Raw genomic sequence first — 20,086 nt, 5'->3', positions numbered from 1 at the left:
CTAGTTTTGCTACTTACTAGCTGTGGGACATTGGACAAGCCACTAAATTTGTATTGGCCTCATTTCACCTACCTGTTAAATGGTGATAATTATATTATAGTAACCACTTCACAGAGTTGTTGTGAAGATTGAATGAGTTAACATGTGGAAACATAAACTTAGTACAGAGCCTCTTCAATATGTGTTAAGTGTTTTATTTTTCTATGGCTCCATTCTGTTTAATTAATCAAGCTATATATTTTTCAGTATCAAACTATTTATTTTAAATTCATAATGTATTATTGTTATAATTATTATTATTTTCAGACAGAATCTCGCTGTATCACCCAGGCTGGAGTGTGGTGGCACAATATCAGCTCACTGCATCCTCTGCCTTCCGGGTTCCAGCAATTCTCCCGCCTCAGCCTCCCAAGTAAAGGAGATTACAGGGGTACACTACCACGCCTGGCTAATTTTTGGTATTTTTAGTAGAGGCAGGGTTTCACCATGTTGGCCAGGCTGGTCTTGAACCCCTGACCTCAAGTGATCCGCTGCCTCGGCCTCCCAAAGTGCTGGGATTACAGGCGTGAGCCCCATGCCCAGCCCATAATGTATTTTAATATCTAGCAGTAATTATATAAATTTATTAATGTTGCTAATAATTAGTTGATCCTCTTGGACTTCCTATATATAACATCATGTCATATGCAAAAAATAATAATAATCGTTTTGTCTCTCTCCTTTTTAGTAATTATAAACCTCTTATTTGTTTATTTACTTATTATTCACCTTTTCCAAAAATGTCTTGAGCGTTTCTGCCTGTATTTTTCTAAATGTTCTAAATATTACTATCAAATTTCACATACACAAAATATGTGGGGATTTTTGTTATTAATATATAATTATTTGGCATGCTGTTTATTTGCTACGTTTATTTCTAAGTCTTTTCTCTTTTTAATGCAATGGTTAATGTAGTCTTTTTTCTCATATGGTCTTTGTATTTAAGAAAACTACTTATTTTGTCCGTGTGTGTGTGTATTTTAAGACGTCTTAAATTTCTTATCATTTCTAATAGTCTGTCAGTTGATCTCTTGGGCTTTCTATGAATATAACCACATTGTCTACAAAGAATCATCATTTTACCTTTTTCTTTTTAATTTATACCTAATTTTCTTACCAAATTGCACTGGCTGAGAATTCCGAACAGTGTTAAATCATAGTGCTGAAAGCAGTGTGCAGCCTTACCTCACCCCTAACTTTAATGGTAATGCATCTAGAGTTTCACTCGCAGGCACTCTTATTTGAGATATGTTTTTATATTATCAAGTTAGTGTCCTTTTATATTTATTTTTTCACTTAGAGTTTTAAAAATTAGGATTAGAGATTAGATTTTAGTTAAAGTACCTTTCAGAAATTCCTGATGATCATATGATTCTTCTGCTCTGATCCATTCATAGTGAATTTATATCTTAATACTAACCCATCCTTAAATGTGGGGGATGAACTCCCATTCGGGCCTGGTTTACTATTCTTTTAATGTACTACTGAATTTTATTTGCTAATATTTTAAGATTTTTGGATCAGTAAATAAATTGGACTGGTCTATACTTGGGTTTTATTGCACTATCTTTTTTTGTACAGAATATATACAGGATGATTGCACTACCTTTACTAGGTTTGAGTGTCAGTGTTACGTGAGGTCTGGAGAAGAACTTAGATGCTTCCTTCTTTATGTTCTGAGAAAATCTGAATCCATCTCCAGTAATAAATCCTTTCTCCAGCCAGTGCCAAAGCCCGGGTCCCCGAGCACTCCCATGACTTTGCTGCTCCTGCCCAGTGCTTCCCACAGCAGCCCTTCCACACCCGTTCTGGCTGTTCCTCCAAGGAGGCCCCACAGCCCCAGGGACAGGTTGGTTCTGGGAAACTGGAATCCTTCATCTGTGTCATCACTGGGCAGGCGAGTCAACCTGGGGAACAGTTATTCCCATTATCTTTTCTCTCTTAACTACCATCTGTGCTTTTCAGTCTTCCAGCATTTTCTTTATAACCAGCTAAAGTTACTTATTTCAGTCCAAAGATGAAATTTTTCTTGGCCAGTTTGAATGTGGTTGCATCAGCTGTGTTTTAACAATTTTGGCTTTGGGTTTTTCATTTTGTTTAAAATAGTACAATGGAGGTGATTAGGGCAAGATGTTCACTTTCTACTCTTAAAAAAATAAAGTATGCTCTTTACTGTGGTCCTATCTCTTAAAAACAAAAAGGACTGTACCGTGAATTTGTCAGACGCACCACCCTCTCTGAGGGAGGAAAGCCAAACCAAGGTTGAAGAAAGAAATGATTAAGGATGTAGAGGTTATGAGGGTTTAGAATTTCATGGCCAGGCTGTGTGTGCCTTAGAGAATGTACTCAGCTTATTTTCATAGGCCCATTAGTTCACCTCCTTAAGAGCAAAACCTGTGGCTTCAGATCCTCGGTGTAAGAAAGCGTGTTTTTCTGTTTCTCTTCCCATTTCTCTCTCTTCTTTTTTCTTTTCTCCTCTTCTCTTTCCTTCCTTTTTCCCTCCTTTCCTCTCTCCCTCTCTATTTGCTGTCTTCTCTCTTCTTTCTTCATTTCTCTAAAGCCCCAGGAAATTAAATGCAAGGACTCAGGCCTTCAATCCTAAAATGGAAAATGAGAAACCCTCAAATGTCAGGAAATTCCAAAGATAAGGTTCCTACAGCAACATTAACTGGGTTCTATGTGTTTTATGGCCTACATTTAATAGCTCTGGCAAGAATGCCTTAAGGCCAACGTATAACAAGAAAAGTTCCTACTTTTTAAGTGTGAGCAGCATCCTGAATTCACATGTATCTACATACTCAAAATGTCTTAACTGGAATTCAGATTTTTAAATTTTAGTTTAACTTGGTCATGTGACAGCCTGTGGATCTTTATGAAACCAAATAACTGCATTGACCAAAATTTCAACTTTTCAGCTGATTGTTTTGGCACCATATAGATTTGGCCTTTCCTCGGGGCTTTAGTGTAAGAATTTCAGAACTTCTTGAGGACACAAAACCTCAGTCATTATATGGCTGCCAGATCACACTGTGCTGTTATTGATTCCATAATTTCCATCTTCTACGGGACCGATACGGATTCCCCACAGCTCTCTGGCTGGGCAGCAGCCCTTGGCTCTCACAGGTTTAACAGTTAAAATTAACTTACCAGCCAAGCGGTGGTCCGTCTCAGGCAGCAAGATGTCCCTGAGACAACTCGGAATTACCACGTCTAAAAACTGAATGTTTCAAGTCTTCAAAGGAGGACATTGTTCGATTTAGTTGATGTTTAGAGCAAAAGTTACCCTGGAAGCTTCTGAGAAACTTGGTTTAGTAAAGCCATTTATTTCAATAGAAGCTGCACTGGAAAACAGAGAGATGGTGCTTGCTCTTCCAAGGTTGCTGTTGTCCATTACAAGAGTGATTTTCATGTCATTTCTCATTGAAAGGTGCAAATTGTTGGATATTAGCCACAATGGGGGACAGAAATAGTTTTTCCGGCCGGGCGTGGTGGCTCAAGCCTGTAATCCCAGCACTTTGGGAGGCCGAGACGGGCGGATCACGAGGTCAGGAGATCGAGACCATCCTGGCTAACACGGTGAAACCCCGTCTCTACTAAAAAAATACAAAAAAAAAAAACTAGCCGGGCGAGGTGGCGGGCGCCTGTAGTCCCAGCTACTCGGGAGGCTGAGGCAGGAGAATGGCGTGAACCTGGGAGGCAGAGCTTGCAGTGAGCTGAGATCCGGCCACAGTACTCCAGCCCGGGTGACAGAGCGAGACTCCGCCTCAAAAAAAAAAAAAAAGAAGAAGAAATAGTTTTTCCTTCTGACATTTAGGATTTGGATCCAGGATAGAGAAAAGCAGAAACCCTGTGAGTGGTCCTAGTAAACAGTGTAGGAGCTACCTGATAACAGAATGCAAGCTGAGAGCTAACGGAAGCCTCCTCCTGCCTAGCCCCCTGCCCTGAGCACCTGGTGGTAGGAATGCCCTTCCTGGGGTATGGTGAGTCATAGAGAAGAGCTGCCTGTGGCCACTCAGGATAGACAGGCAGAAAGACTCTGGCAGCTGGAGGAGGATGATGGAAGTCAGCGCATCCTTGGTTTCTAACCCAGCTGGATGATGTTTTAAATGGTTGCTAGGGGGCCAGGCGCGGTGGCTCACGCCTGTAATCCCAGCACTTTGGGAGGCCGAGGTGGGTGGATCACAAGGTCAGGGGTTGGAGACCAGCCTGACCAACATGGTGAAACCCCGTCTCTACTAAAAATACAAAAATTAGCTGGGCGTGGTGGCGCGCACCTGTAATCCCAGCTACTCAGGAGGCTGAGGCAGGAGAATGGTGCAAACCCGGGAGGCGGAGCTTGCAGTGAGCTGAGATCGCGCCACTGCACTCCAGCCTGGGCGACAGAATGAGACTCCGTCTCAAAAATAAATAAATAAATAAATAAATAAATAGTTGCTAGGTGCCAGGCTAGCCAAGCTTTTTTTTTTTTTTTTAAGCAGGGTCTCGCTCTGTCACCCAGGCTGGAGTGCAGTGGTTCAATATCGACTCACTGCAACCTCCACCTCCTGGGCTAAGCGATTCTCGTACCTCTGCCTCAGGAGTAGCTGCGACCACAGGCACACGCCACCACACCCAGCTAATTTTTGTACTTTCGTAGAGGCAGGGTTTTGCTATGTTGCCCAGCAGGCTGGTCTTGAACTCCTGGACTCAAGCCTGCTCTGTCGCCAGGCTGGAGTGCAGTGGCGCATCTCAGCTCACCGCAACCTCTGCCTTCCGGTTCAAGCCATTATCCTGCCTCAGCCTGTCAAGTAGCTGGGACTACAAGCGTGTGCCACCACGCCCAGCTAATTTTTGTGTTTTTAGTAGAGACGGGGTTTCACCATGATGGTCAGGATGGTCTCGATCTCTTGACATTGTCATCCGCCTGCCTCAGCCTCCCAAAGTGCTGGGATTACAGGCATGAGCCACCACACCTGGCCTGTAGTCAAGCTTTTTTAATCCATAGATGAAAATAATCCTGGGGGAAATGGATTCAAACCAATTTGCTAAAAATTAACTCAAGAATACAGCTGCTTTTTTTTTTAATCTTGAAGTAGAGATAAATTATAAACAGTAAATGTGGCACTTAAAACCAGCTTTTAAAATATTTATTCACTGGGCCAGGCACGGTGGCTCACGCCTGTAATCCCAGCACTTTGGGAGGCCAAGGTGGGCAGATCACTTGAGGTCAGGAATTTGAGACCAGCCTGGCCAATGTGGGGAAACCCTGTCTCTACTAAAAATACAAAAATTAGCCAGGCATGGTGGCACACACCTGCAATTCCAGCGACTCGGGAGGCTAAGGCAGGAGAATCACATGAACCCAGGAAGCAGAGGTTGCAATGAGCCGAAATCGTGCAACTACACTCTAGCCTGGGCACAGAGCAAGATTCCGTCTCAAAAAATGAAATAGACGTGGCGAGGTGGCTCACGCCTGTAATCTCAGCACTTTGGGAGGCCAAGGCAAGCGGATGATGAGGTCAAGAGATCGAGACCATCCTGACCAACATGGTGAAACCCCATCTCTACTAAAAATACAAAAATTAGCTAGGTGTGGTGGTGCACGCTTGTAGTCCCAGCTACTTGAGAGGCTGAGGCAGAAGAATCACTTGAACCGGAAGGCAGAGGTTGCACTCCAGCCTGGCGACAGAACACAAATAAATAAATAAATAATAAAATAAAATATTCATTCACTTATTCAACCAACAAATATTTACCGCACACCTATTGAGTGTTAGACATAGGAATGTAATAATGAGCGAGATAAATGGAGACTCTGTCTTCACAGGATTTGCAAACCAGTAATAGTTAGAAGGACACAGCTGGAGTGGTCATAACTGCTGTCAGCGCTCTGAGGAATCCTGGTGCCATGGGAACATTCAGCAGGGATGTGTAGCCTATCAGGGAAACAGACGGGATCAAGAGGAAGTGACGCTCAGGCCAGCAGGAGGGTGGGGAGTGGGCGTTCAGTTTGAGTGAACTAATAGGTGAAAGCCCTGAGACAAGAAAGACTGCATCATGTCAGAGGAACTGCAAGGCAGGAGTGTGGCCCGAGGGGCCAGGAAGGGTCTGGGGTGAGGCCTGAAAATCCTCTGGACCTGTACACACGATATGGATTTGGGCCTATTACCTAAGGGCAATGGAAAACAGGAACATTTTTAAGAAGGGGAGAGAGATGATCAGATTTGCACGTTTAAGGCCGGGTGTAGCGGCTCACGCTTGTAATCCCAACACTTTGGGAGTCTGAGTGGGGTGGATCACCTGAGGCCAGGAGTTCAAGACCAGCCTGGCCTACATGGTGAAACCTCGTTTCAGGTAAATATAGAAAAAATTAGCCGGGCATGGATGGCAGGCACCTGTAATCCCAGCTACTTGGGAGACTAAGGCAGGAGAATCGCCTGAACCCAGCAGGCGGAGGTTGCAGTGAGCCTAGATCACGCCGTTGCACCCCAGCCTGGGCAACAAGAGTGAAACTCCGTCTCAGAAAAAAGAAAAAACAAAAAAATGATTTGCATGTTTAAGAGACCATCCTAGCAGCAGCCTGGAGACTGGGGGGGCACCAGTGGGCAGGTGGGGAGAGGCGATGGGGAGGAACAGTGAGGTCTTATGGTTACCCTGTGGTGTAGCTGCCTTAGGGACTGAGAGAAGTGGGTGGGTTCAAGAGATGCTTTGGAGGTAAAACTTGGGTTAACTAGTTAGACGTAGGCAGTAAGTGGGAGGGATGCTGGGAGTCTGATTTCCAGGTTTAAGACCTAAACCTTTGGATGGCCACACTGGGCAAGGAGCTGGTGCTCATCAGGGAGAGGCAATGGGATTACGAGTTCGGCTTTGAGATTCTTGTGCATTGTCCAAACAGAAGGAGCTCTAAGTTAGGATTTCATTTACAAAAATATGGAGAAGTCGTGAAGAACATTCAAAATACGACTCAGAATCACAGTATTTGGCGTTGGTTGTGGAAATCTGGCTATTGCATGGGTTACAACGCCCTTCAGCAAAGTTCTTTGGAACAACCAGCTCATTCTAGCATCTGAAACTCAGAAGTACCAAATATCAAACGATCATTTGAGGACCTGGGAAGTAAAGTGAGACTGAGTGGAAGTTACACCCCTTTCCCAGGCTGTGGGCTCCCCAAAGGCAGGGACCTCTCACCTTTGTATCACCCACTTTGAGCACAATGAAATGTGACTCGCATGTTTACTTATTAAACATGCAGGCAGGATGTGGAATGAATGTTAAACATGTTTAAATTAGAGAGAAGCCTGTTTGGATGTGGTTATCATTCATTAACCTTTCACAGTTTCCTTTCTCTCGAAGTTAATGTGTAAATGAGGGTACTAAAACTTTCAAGTTAAAAAAAAATTTGTACAGAACAGAATTAGCTTAGCGGTTGGAGGATGAATGTGATCACCTTTCTCCTCTTCAGGGAGCCTAATCACCTACCTGAACCTCAGAAGGGGAGGACTGATGTCCCTGACATTTATGTAGGCTATAGAAATAATGCTAGGTGGTCCGGGCATGGTGGCTCACACCTGTAATCCCAGCACTTTGGGGGGCTCCGGTGGGTGGGTTGCTTGAGCCCAGGAGTTCAAGACCAGCCTGGCCAACATGGTGAAACGCTCCCCCCCATCGCTACGAAAAATACAAAAATTAGCCACGCATGGTGGCAGGTGCCTGTAATCCCAGCTACACAGGAGGCTGAGGCAGGAGAATTACTTGAACCCTGGAGGCGGAGGTTGCAGTGAGCTGAGATCGCCCCACTGCCTTCCGGCCTGGGCCACAGAGCCAGACTGTCTCAAAAAAAAAAAAAAAAAGGCAGGGCGCGGATCACCTGAGGTCAGGAGTTTGAGACCATCCTGACCATCATGGCGAAACCCCGTCTCTACTAAAAACAAAAAATTAGCTGGGCATGGTGGCTCATGCCTGTAATCCCAGCACTTTGGGAGGCCGAGGTGGGCAGATCACAAGGTCAGGAGATCGAGACCATCCTGGCTAACACGGTGAAACCCTGTCTCTACTAAAAATAAAATTAAAAAAAAAAATTAGCTGGGCATGGTGGCGGGCACCTGTAGTCACAGCTACTGGAGAGGCTGAGGCAGGAGAATGGTGTGAACTGAGGAGGTGGAGCTTTCAGTGAGCCAACATGGCACCACTGCACTCCAGCCTGGGCGACAGAGTGAGACTCCATCTCAAAAAAAAAAAAAAAAAAAAAATTAGCTGGACGTGGTGGCAGGCACCTGTAATCTCAGCTATTTGGGAGGCTGAGGCAGGAGAATTGCTTGAACTCAGGGTGCAGAGGCTGCAGTGAGCCGAGATTGCGCCTGGGTGACAATAGCTTGGGTGACAAGAGGGAAACTGTCACAAAAAAAAAAAAGAAAAGGAAAGGGGAGGGGAAGGGAGGGAGAGGGGAGGAGAGGGGTGGGGAGGGAAGGGAATGGAGGAGAAAGAAAGAAAGAGAGAGAGGAAGAATGAAATAGAGAGAGAGAAGGAAGGAAGGGAAGGGAGAGGAGAAAAAGCAAGCAAGAGAGAGAGAGGAAGGAAGAGAAAGAGAGAAAGAAAGCAAGCAAGAAAAGGAAGGAAGGAAAGAAAAGAAGGAAGGAAGGGGAGAAAGAGAGAGAAAGAAAGAAGAAAGAGAGAGGGGGGGGGGGAGGAAGGAAAGAAGGAAGGAAGGAAAAGAGAAAGAAAATAAAGTACTGCTAGGAAGAGCTAACTTTCTAAATGCTTTAGCATGTGTTACCGACACATGACAATTATAGATCAAATGTTGTATTTGGAATCCTATTTTCCCACTAGTTCCAGAAACTGGGCAGGTAAAGATTTCTGGCTTCTCCTTGATCTTTTAATGGACTGGACCTCATGTTAATTTGTTTGCCTTTCAGACTTACTGCATAGGAATTAGTCACCTGAAAACCAACACTTTAATACAGGAAATAGGGCTGCTATTTGAGAAACCTTTTGATGAATTGTTTTGCAAATTAGTTTTGCAATGTGAATAACCATCTTTTATTTTGAAACAGGGTCTCACTCTGTCTCAAAATGAGTGAGAGTGCAGTGGCTGGAATGCAGTGGCTTGATTTTGGCTCACTGCATCTTCCCACTCCCTGGCTCAAGGGATCCTCCCACCTCAGCCTCCCAAGTGACTGAGGCTATAGGTGTGCCCCACCACACCCAGCTAATTTTTGTATTTTTTATAGAGACAGAGCCTTGCTGTGTGCCCGGCTGATCTGAAACTCCTGAACTCAAGCAGTCCACCTGCTTTGGCCTCCAAAGTGCTAGGATTATAGGTGTGAGCTACTGCACCTACCCCCATCTTCATTTTTTTAAAGAGAGTTTTTAATTGTTTTCAAATTGGACTTTTCTAATACTGTTTAGACTAGTGATACCTTTTATGTGTCAGAAATCAAATGCAAAGCATGGCTGACTTTTTTTTTTTTTCTCCAGAAACAAAGTCTCACTCTCTCACCCAGGCTGGAGTGCAAGTGGCATGATCTCGGCTCACTGCAACCTTCACCTTCTAGGTTCAAGGGATCCTCCCACCTCAGCCTCCCAAGTAGTTGGGACTTCAGGCACATGCCACCATGCCCAGCTAATTTTTGTAATTGTTATTTTTTGTAGAGATGGGATCTTACTTTGTTGCCCAGGCTGGCCTTGAACTCAGCCTCCCAAAGTGCTGGGATTACAGGCATGAGCCACTGTGTCTGGCCCGAACTCTTATAGTAGCATTTTGTTCTTGGAAATATAGAAAGATTATACAAAACATTCAAACTATGTCTTGAAATCCCAGGTGTCTGACAGTAACCACTGGGATAAAGGCTAATCCCATCCCAACAAACCCCAACACATAATCCGGATTCCCGCTTGCATTACATGTGCTTTAGTTTTACGTATGTATGTATGTATGTATTTACTTTATTTTTTGAGACAGAGTCTCTCTCTGTCACCCAGGCTAGAGTGCAGTGGCGCAATCTCAGCTCACTGCAACCTCCACCTCCCAGGTTCAAGTGATTTTCCTGCCTCAGCCTCCCGAGTAGCTGGGATTACAGGGACACAACACCATGCCCGGCTAATTTTTGTATTTTTAGTAGAGACGAGGTTTCACCATGTTGGCCGGACTGGTCATGAACTCCTGACCTCAAGTGATCAGCCTGCCTCGGCCTCCCAAAGTGCTGGAATTACAGGCATGAGCCACCGCGCCCGGCCTGCATTGCATGTGCTTTAAATAAGCAAGCCATCTGCTGAGATTTGGAGAGCCTTTAACCCGTACAAATATCTTTTGTTGTTAGGGCACTTATTATGAAAACATTTTAAAGATTCAGATATTATTTCATAGGTACTTTATCATTTTGAAATTTGACCTATACAAATATTGTTTCCAATGAGATTTTAAAAAATAAAAACAGAACTATAATCTCAGACAACAAGGAGGCTGAGACAGGAGGATCGCTTGAGCCCGTAAGTTTGAGACCAGCCTGGGCAGCAAAGCAATACCCCCATTTCCACAAAAAATTAAAACTTAGCCAGCCATGGTGGCATGCAGCTGCAGTCTCACCTACTCAGGAAGCTGAGGGACAAGGATTGCCTGAGCCCAGTAGTTTGAGGCTGCAGTGAACTATGGTGGCACCACTGCACTCCAGCGTGGGCAACAGAAGGAGACCCTGTTTCTAAACATAAATAGAGCTCTCACCATGGCAAAGCAAGGCACAGCTACAGCCCCTTTCTCTCTCTCAAAGAAAAGGCCAAACTCAGCCAGGGTCATGCTCTAATTCTGGGCAGTCAAGGCTTTACTTGTAGGTGGTGGTTACTACCCTGGCCCTGAGAGGGGGAGAAACTGCCTGGCTCCCAGTGAAATGGCCCTTTCCTGTCCCCCTTTTCCCTGTGAGGGCTCATAGCATCTCCTCATAGCATAGATTACTTACTATGTGAGGGAAATAGAGGGTCTGCCTGGGTATTGCACAGTACTGTGTAATGCAGTAATGTAATTATCACTGTGTAATGCAGTTTTGTATGGAAAATTAGTTCAGGTTCCCAACAACAAAGCCTGTTTTAGTTTGGAGCCTGTGAATGCAGCTTCCCTCCTGATGTGCCTCACTTAAATAAATGCTCTCCATACATAATGCCTTGTGTCATTAAGAGCATCAGTCTCCAACCAGACTTCCTGGAGTCAGACCCTGATTCCACCACTTTTTCCGAATGTACCTGGAGCAATTTATCTAATCTCTCTATGCCTCTGTCTTCTGATAGATAAAATGTGTATAAGAGGCCACGTGCAGTGGCTCACCCCTGTAATCTTAGCACTTTGAGAGGCTGAGGCAGGTGGATCACCTGGGGTCAGGAGTTCAAGACCAACCTGGCCAACATGGTGAAACCTTATCTCTGCTAAAAATTAGCCAGACATGGTGGTACATGCCTGTAATCCTAGCTCCTCAGGAGGCTGAGGCAGGAGAATCAGTTGAACCCAGGAGGCAGAGGTTGCAGTGAGTCAAGATCACGCCACTGCACTCCAGCCTGGGCAACAGTGTGAAAATCCATCTCAAAAAAAAAAGGGGGGTAGGGGATAAGAGTAGTAATTTTGGGTTGGGCACAGTGGCTCCAACTTATAATCCCAGCACTTTGGGAGGCCCAGGCAGGAGGATCACTTGAGGTCAGGAGTTTGAAACCAACCCAGGCAACATGGCAAAAGCCCATTCTACAAAAATGTACAAAAATTAGCAGGGCATGGTGCTGTGTACCTATAGCATAGACAGTCCCTGATTATACTGTAATAAGACAGTCAGGGACTATCTATACTATAATAAGGACTGTTCCATATCTTTATTCACAAGCCTTTTAGTCTTGGATGAACTACATAAATGGGCTGAAACTTAGTGTCCTGATTTGTAAAATAGTATAGACAGTCCCTGTCCATACGAGTGAGCCACTGCGCCTGGCCCCCTTTTTTATTTTCTATGTACGTGTTTGTTTACAAAGTTGGGATTGTATTTTTTTTACATATACTTTATTATTTTCACTTAGCATAATAGCATGAACATTCTTGCACATAAAAGCCACAGCTTTTATTCGTGGATTTTCACACCTTTTACAATAAAAGAAGTTGATTTCAGGCCGGGCACAGTGGCTCGCGCCTGTAATCCCAGCACTTTCGGAGGCCAAGGTGGGCAGATCACCTGAGGTCAGTAGTTCGAGACCAGCCTGGCCAACATGGTGAAACTTCGTCTCTACTAAGAATACAAAAACTAGCCAGGCATGGTGGTGTATGCCTGTAGTCCCAGCTACTCGGGAGGCAGAGGCAGAAGAATTGCTTGAACCCAGGAAGCGGCGGTTGCAGTGAGCCAAGATGGTGCCGCTGCACTCCAGCCCGGGCAACAGAGCAAACCTCTGTCTCAAAAAATAAAATAAAATAAAAGAAGTTGATTTCGGTAATAGTTTTTCTAAGAATGAAATAAAATAAAAGAAGTTGATTTCAGTAATAATTTTTCCAAGAAAAAGAAAATTTGGGTGAGGGGATATATTAATATATTCTCTGAATCTAATTTGATTCAAATCCTTTGTTTTTTCCTCCCATCTTGCACATCCCAGAAAGTCCTATGAGTTTGAAGATTTACTGCAGTCTTCCTCTGAGAGCAGCAGGGTGGACTGGTACGCGCAGACTAAGCTGGGGCTGACACGTACTTTATCGGAGGAGAACGTGTATGAAGACATTCTAGGTAAGAGGCCACAGCGTCTGTGTGTGGGTCTGAATCTGTCTAGGAGAAAGGGGAGGGAGAATGAGGCTGGCTGCTAGAAACACACATGCAGACACTCGAAGACACCTGTGCACTCAGATGAGAGAGCAGGCAGGTGGGGTGGGAGAGCGAGCCTCACGGGATATGTGAGAGACTCTGGGGCTGGAGGGGGAAGACTGGCTGGTGATGCATGGCCAAGGAGGCAGTGTAGCAGCGTGGCGTAGCAAGAAGCGTGGGGCCTAGAGTCTGCAGATCCAGAACCGCGTCTTGGCTCTGCTGCCTATTGGCCGCAGGACATTGAGCGGGTGACTTCACATCTCTGAACATCAGTTCTCCCATCTGCCTAATGAGAATGAAGCTAGCTCCCTTGCAAGGTTAAGGACTGGAGAGAATGATATGTCAACTCCCTCACTTACGACAGATGCTCAGTCAACTGCAGGCATTGCTGAATGAAAGAAAACGCTACACACCAGAGCCTCCTTCAGAAACCGTCAGAGTGTGGCACTAACAGGGCATCAGAACACAGACTAAATGCATGTCTGTGATTTAAAAAATAACTTGGGCCCCAAAGCTTCCTCTGAGATTTCAGAGCAGGTCTCAGATTCAGAGTTTAGTGAGTTCAGTCATCTTCGGGGAGGTTGATGGTTTTAGCGGAAGACGAATCCAACTGCTTATGGTGGGGGTGAGGGCTGGGGGAAGAAACAATCTGGTAAAAGGGAGAAACTCGTATGTATGCGCAAGTGAGGGGCAGGTAGGGTGGATATACGCAGGCATGCGGGCATGTAATCATCAATACTAGAAAAAACTTGGAGAAGGAGGAAATAGAACATTTGAGGAAGGGCAGATACTGAGCTAAGCAATTGGAATTGCATGTGTCCAGGCTGCTGGAGATGGGCTCCTGCCAAAGCAGCGGGATTCCCAGATCTGAAGTGGGAGAGAGATCTGGACTTCTCTTAGCAGTGACTGCCTAAGAGGATCCTTCAGTTATAAGGAACAGAAAACTCAACTAAGCTAGCTTTTCCTTCCTTCATTTATTTTCTTTCTTTCTTTTTTTGAGACAGGAGTCTCACTCTGTTGCCCAGCAGTGCAATGGCACAATCTCGACTCACTGCAGCCTCCACCTCCCGGGTACATGCGATTCTCCTGCCTCAGCCTCCCAAGTAGCTGGGATTACAGGGACCCCCCACCACGCTCGGCTAATTTGTGTGTGTGTGTGCGCGTGTGTGTGTGTGTGTGTTTAGTAGTGACGGGGTTTTCCCTTGTTGCCCAGGCTAGTCTCAAACTCCTAGGCTTAAGTGATCGACCCGCTTCAGCCTCCCAAAGTTCTGGGATTACAGGTGTAAGCCACCACACTCAGCCTCCTTCCTCCATTTCTTACCTCTCAGGTTACCTTTATTCTCAGCAGGCTTCCCAGGATCCCCACAATGGCTGCCACCAGCTTCCTGGAATTCATATCTTCCTGGTAGAGAGAAGAGCTTGTATCTTGCAAGTCCCACCAGAAATCCTAAGGTTCACCCTCATTAGACCAGCCAAGGTCCCTTGTTCACCTTTGGAGCCAAGGAATGCCATGCAGTGATATCCCCTTAGGCTTAGAATATGAGCCCTTCCCTGAACTGATCGCTGAGGCAGGGATTTGGGATACCTAGATTAGCTAAAGCACTGAAACTGAGAATGGAGTTAATCTCCCATGGCCACAGATGGAGAGATGGAGAGGTAACCCAGTGAAATCAGGGGCTGCTACCCAGAGGAGGGGCACATGGATGGCAAAACAGGAGATATCCCTACAAGGACGGACACAGGAGAGGCCAAGATGCTGACCTCAGTGTTTCGAAAAGGGAAATGTCCTCAGTGTTCCCAGGTTCCTGACACATTGCCTTTGAACACAGATCCACCAATGAAGGAGAACCCTTATGAGGACATCGAGCTACACGGTCGCTGCCTGGGAAAGAAGTGTGTCTTGAATTTTCCTGCTTCTCCCACCTCTTCCATCCCTGACACGCTCACCAAGGTATGAGTCCCCAGGGAGAGGTGGCAAGAGAGGGGGCCGCAGCACGGTGGCCTTGAGCACTCTGGAGTTCCGGCCAGTGCTGGAATTCCAGGCCACCCCCACTTGCCCTGCCAGGCTCCTGGATTTGTACATCGCTGGCTGGCTGGTCTTTCTGCCTCTAGTTCTCTTGGAGCCCCCCTGCTCAAAAAAGCTTCCTAAAATACCATTGAGCTTCTGGCTCAGAAACCTCCTCAAACAGGGTAAACAAAAGATGTACATCTGTCCCATACAGCTGCTAAGAATGTCTTAACACAGAGCACACTCTAAGATACAAGATGGAAAGGCATGATGTAGAACAGTAGTTTTAAAGTATTTGTGGGTTGTTGTTGTTGTTGTTGATTTAATTGAGTCAGGGTGTTGTCGCTCTGTCACCCAGGCTGTAGTGCAGTGGTGCAATCATGGCTCACTGCAGGTGAACTCCCAGACTCAGTCCTCCCAACTCAGCCTTCTAGATACCCGGGATTACAGGCACACGCCACCAGCCCAGCTGATTTTTGTATTTTTTGTAGAGACGGGGTTTCGTCATGTTGGCCATGCTGATCTTGAACTCCTGGGCTTGAGTGATCGACCAGCCTTGGCCTCCCAAAGTGCTGGGATTATAGGCGTGAGCCACCACGTCCAGCCTGTGGGTTTCTTAATGAAAAAAATATACATATATGTAAACTCGCACATGTCTGTATGTGGGTTTTTTTAGTGAAAGAATATGCATATATATAAATATGAAAGAATATACGTATATGTAAACTCACACATGTATGTATAAGAATATCTCCATCCCCAATATTGGAGGTGAAAAAAAAAATCTCTGTGCGGATACCCAAGCATGAGTAACTGAGGTCCTCAGAGGGGTTGCCCTGTCTGAATACCCAGAGGGCGGGGGGAAGGCTGACCTTCTTTTCACAGAATATCCTTTTGAACCTTTTGGAGTCACATACCATATGCATATAGAGAACATAACCATATTCATGTAGATGGTTATTTCAACCTACTGCCTGCAGGACTAGCATTTGTAACAGATATCTTGGCACCCATTACCCCTGATCTCCCATAGTTCCTACATACAAATGCCCCCTCCAGCCAGAGCCTACCAACTACCCCTCTGATGTAGGCCTGGGACATGTGCACTCTCTCTAAAGGGCCAGAGAGTAAATGTTTTGGGCTGTATGGGCCATATGGTCTCTGTTGTAACTACTGAGAGTGGCCACTGCAGTGTGAGGCAGTCATAGACAATGTGTAAATAAATGAATGTGGCTGTGTCTCAATCAGCCTTTGTTATTGTTGTTTTTTGTTTTTGTTTTTTGAGACAGAATCTTGCTCTGTCACCCAGACTGGAGTGCAGTGGCGCAGTCTCAGCTCAATGCAACCTCCATCTCCCGGGTTCAAGCGATTCTCCTGCCTCAGCCTTCCAAGTAGCTGGGACTACAGGCATGCGCCACCACGCCTGGCTAATTTTTGTACTTTTAGTAGAGACGGGGTTTCCATGTTCGCCAGGCTGGTCTCAAACTCCTGACCTCAAATTATCCGCCTGACACAGCCTCCCAGAGAGCTAGGATTACAGGCGTGAGCCACCGCACCTGACCTGGATGCTGAAATTTGAGTTTTATATAATTGTTACTTGTCATGAAATATTATTTATTTTTCCAACCATTTAAAAATGTAAAAGTTAATTCTTAAGTCATGGCTTGTACAAAAACAGGTGGTGGGCCAGATGTGGCCCACAGGCCAAAATTTGCCAACTCCTGTGCTAGGTCATTTTTACCTCTGCCTTTGGCTCTCACTGGGACCTCTCCCCATCCTCTGAGGCCCAGTTCAATCATGCGTCCTTTAAGAAGCTTCACCAGCCATCCCAATCTCTGGGACTTCTTCCTCTCTGATTATCTGTAACACTCAGTTAAATCATTTCATGTTTTGTTGTTGCTGTTTTGTTGTTGTTTGTTTGTTTGAGACGGAGTCTCACACTGTCGCCCAGGCTGGAGTGCAGTGGCGTGATCTCGGCTCACTGCAAGTTCTGCCTCCCGGGTTCATGCCATTCTCCTGCCTCAGCCTCCCAAGTAACTGGGACTACAGGTGCCTGCCACCACGCCCAGCTAGCTTTTTGTATTTTTTTTTTAGTAGAGACGGGGTTTCACCGTGTTAGCCAGGATGGTCTCCATCTCCTGACCTCGTGATCCGCCCACCTCAGCCTCCCAAAGTACTGGGATTACAGGTGTGAGCCACCGTGCCCAGCCTTAATATATCCTAAAAACATCTCCCCAACTAGATTATAAATTCCTCAAGGTCAAAAGGTATATATTTTAACCTAAGTTAAAATAAATAAATGAATAAATAAATAAAAATGTATATATTCTATTTCTTTGGTTTTCCCGTAAGGCCTAACAGTTAGTTCTACAATATTTAATAGAAGAAATTAAGGAAGGCCAAGTACCGGCTGCAAAGGTCAACTTAAATCTCATTGCAAGGCTCTGTTTCCAGCCTAGGAAAAGCAGTGGCCTTCCTGTCCCTGCCCCACAGGGTCAGCATCGCTGGCAGGTGGGGCTCTCTCCACCTGAAGCCTGTCTTCTGTGCTTGATGGCCATAAAAGGATGCTGCCTGCCACCAGGCTTCTGGAAGAGGTGAGGGAACAACCTGTCCCGAAGGATGGATCTTACAGACCCAGATAAATTGCTACAATACTTGCCTGTACCAAGTATTGCCTGTTAACTGCCATTTCTCTTCTCATATGGAAAAGGGTGTCATCAAGAATAATCCATGGCAACTGACAATTAGCAAATACTTTCTGCTTGCCTTGGAAATGTGTTGGTGTTTTCATTGCAATAGGGATGTCTTCAACGTTTAGGAAATCCTTCATTTCCCATGGCAGAGAAGCCTGACTTAGAATAAGAAAGCAAGCTGTCACACCTGGTCTGTCCCCTTTGGGTCCTACCTGGCTCCCCACTTCATGCGGGGAGTGAACTGCCTCACCCCTGAGGAACAATGAAAAACATCTGCCCAGGCCAAGCACAGTGGCTCACGCCTGTAATCCTAGCACTTTGGGAGGCCAAGGCTGGTGGATCACCTGAGGTCAGGAGTTCGAGACCAGCCTGGCCAATATGGTGAAACCCCATCTCTGCTAAAAATTTGTGAGGTGTGGTGGCGGGTGCCTGTAATCCCAGCTACTCGGGAGGCAGAGGCAGGAGAATCGCTTGAACCTAGGGGGCAGAGGTTGCAGTGAGCCAAGATCACGCCACTTCACTCCAGCCTGGGTAAAAGAGTAAAACTCCGTCTCAAAAAAAAAAAAAAAAAAACATCTACCCAAGGCAGCTTTGCATTCAAGGCAGAGCACTCCTGCCTGATACCAGGAAATAAAGGCTTACCAACCCTTTTCTTCCTGTCCCTGCTGGGCTGGAGAAAACCTAGAGCCTCTGCCGCCAAAGCAGCTAAGCCCAGTAAGTGAGAATGTCAACAAGAACTTAACGTCCAGCTGTGTCTGTATCTGTATCGGTAGCTGTCCTGAAGAAAGAGAATCCTGTTGCCCAGAGCATGTGTCTGATTGCCACAGATCCTTGCAAGCCCTCAGCGGGACACCGTGTCCATGCTCATTATTCTGCTCATCCACATCTGGGTGTCTGCTGTGTGCCCTGCTCTAGGGGACAGCTGGAGACTTCACCACTTCCTCCATTAGCTCATCAAATATTCGTGGAGCATCTGCCGCATCTGGGCTGCATCTGGGACCTCAGAGCTTGCAGGAGCAGTCCCTCCATGCAACCTCCCCTGCGAGCCGCGGAGAGATCCTCAGCCATCTTTGGGATGTTCATTTTATTAGGCCATGGCTAGTTATTTGAGTCACTAACATTTCCATTTGAGAGGGAAGGGCCTGTTGGATAGGCACTCCTCAGAAAGGACCAAGCGTGCAGCTGGGGGCAGATGCTGCTGCTGCTAAACACAAACTGCAAGCTCCTGAAAGGGACTGTTTTCTTGCTACATATCACCCACCATTTCTTTTCTTTTCAGACAAAATCTTGCTCTGTCGCCCAGGCTGGAGTGCAGTGGCTTGATCTCGGCTCACTGCAACCTTCACCTGCCGAGTTCAAGTGATTCTCGTGCCCCACCCTCTGAGTAGCTGGGATTACAGGCACAGGTCACCATGCCGGCTGATTTTTTGTATTTTTAGTAAAGACAGGGTTTCACCACGTTGGCCAGGCTGCTTTCGAACGCCTGACTTCAAGTGATCCGCCCACCTCAGCCTCCCAAAGTGCTGGAATTACAGGCATGAGCCACCGCACCTGGCCTATACTTTTCAATATATGTTCTTTTTAAAAATAACAAGCTGGGCCGGGCGCGGTGGCTCAAGCCTGTAATCCCAGCACTTTGGGAGGCCGAGACGGGCGGATCACGAGGTCAGGAGATCGAGACCATCCTGGCTAACACGGTGAGACCCCGTCTCTACTAAAAATACAAAAACTAGCTGGGCGAGGTGGCGAGCGCCTGTAGTCTCAGCTACTCGGCAGGCTGAGGCAAGAGAATGGCGTAAACCCGGGAGGCGGAGCTTGCAGTGAGCTGAGATCCGGCCACTGCACTCCAGTCCGGGCGACAGAGCAAGACTCTGCCTCAAAAATAAATAAATAAATAACAAGCTGGGTGGCCGGGCACAGTGGCTCACGCCTGTAATCCCAGCACTTTGGGAGGCCAAGGTGGGCAGCTCACCTGAGGTCAGGAGTTTGAGATCAACCTGGCCAACATGGTGAAACCCCATCTCTACCAAAAATGCAAAAATTAGCCAGGTGTAGTGGCACGCGCCTGTATTCACAACTACTTGGGAGGCTGAGGCAGGAGAATCGCTTGAACCTGGGAGGCGGAGGTTTCAGTGAGCTGAGATCATGCCACTGCACTCCAGCCTGGGCGACAGAATGAGACTCCATCTCAAAACTAAATAAAAAATAATAATAGTGAAATAACAGGCTGGGTGCAGTGGTCCATGCCTGTAATCTTAGCACTTTGGGAAACCAAGGTGGGGGGATTGCTTGAGGCCGGGCATTCAAGACCAGCCTTGTCAACATAGTAAGACCCCATCTCTACAAAAAATTTAAAAATTAGGCCGGGCACGGTGGCTCAAGCCTGTAATCCCAGCACTTTGGGAGGCCAAGACGGGCGGATCACGAGGTCAGGAGATCGAGACCATCCTGGTTAACACGGTGAAACCCCGTCTCTACTAAAAAATACAAAAAACTAGCCGGGCAAGGTGGCAGGCACCTGTAGTCCCAGCTACTTGGGAGGCTGAGGCAGG

The 20,086-nt window shown here is 46.3% G+C and overlaps 1 protein-coding gene across 1 annotated transcript in view; it reads left to right on the top strand.

Annotated features, from left to right (window-relative positions):
• DENND2A (DENN domain containing 2A) overlaps nucleotides 1-20,086 on the top strand; it is a 138,126-nt gene that overhangs the window by 48,321 nt on the left and 69,719 nt on the right. The window contains exons 4-5 of the mRNA XM_023184889.2: nucleotides 12,631-12,758; nucleotides 14,663-14,784. Coding sequence (XP_023040657.1) covers nucleotides 12,631-12,758; nucleotides 14,663-14,784 — 250 coding nt within the window. The remainder of the gene's footprint in view (nucleotides 1-12,630; nucleotides 12,759-14,662; nucleotides 14,785-20,086) is intronic.

This window comes from Piliocolobus tephrosceles, chromosome 8 (assembly GCF_002776525.5).
Source record: "Piliocolobus tephrosceles isolate RC106 chromosome 8, ASM277652v3, whole genome shotgun sequence".
NCBI classification, from domain to species: Eukaryota; Metazoa; Chordata; class Mammalia; order Primates; family Cercopithecidae; genus Piliocolobus; species Piliocolobus tephrosceles.
The sequence above is the reverse complement of the archived record's forward strand: the minus strand, read 5'-3'. Positions and strand labels throughout refer to the sequence as shown.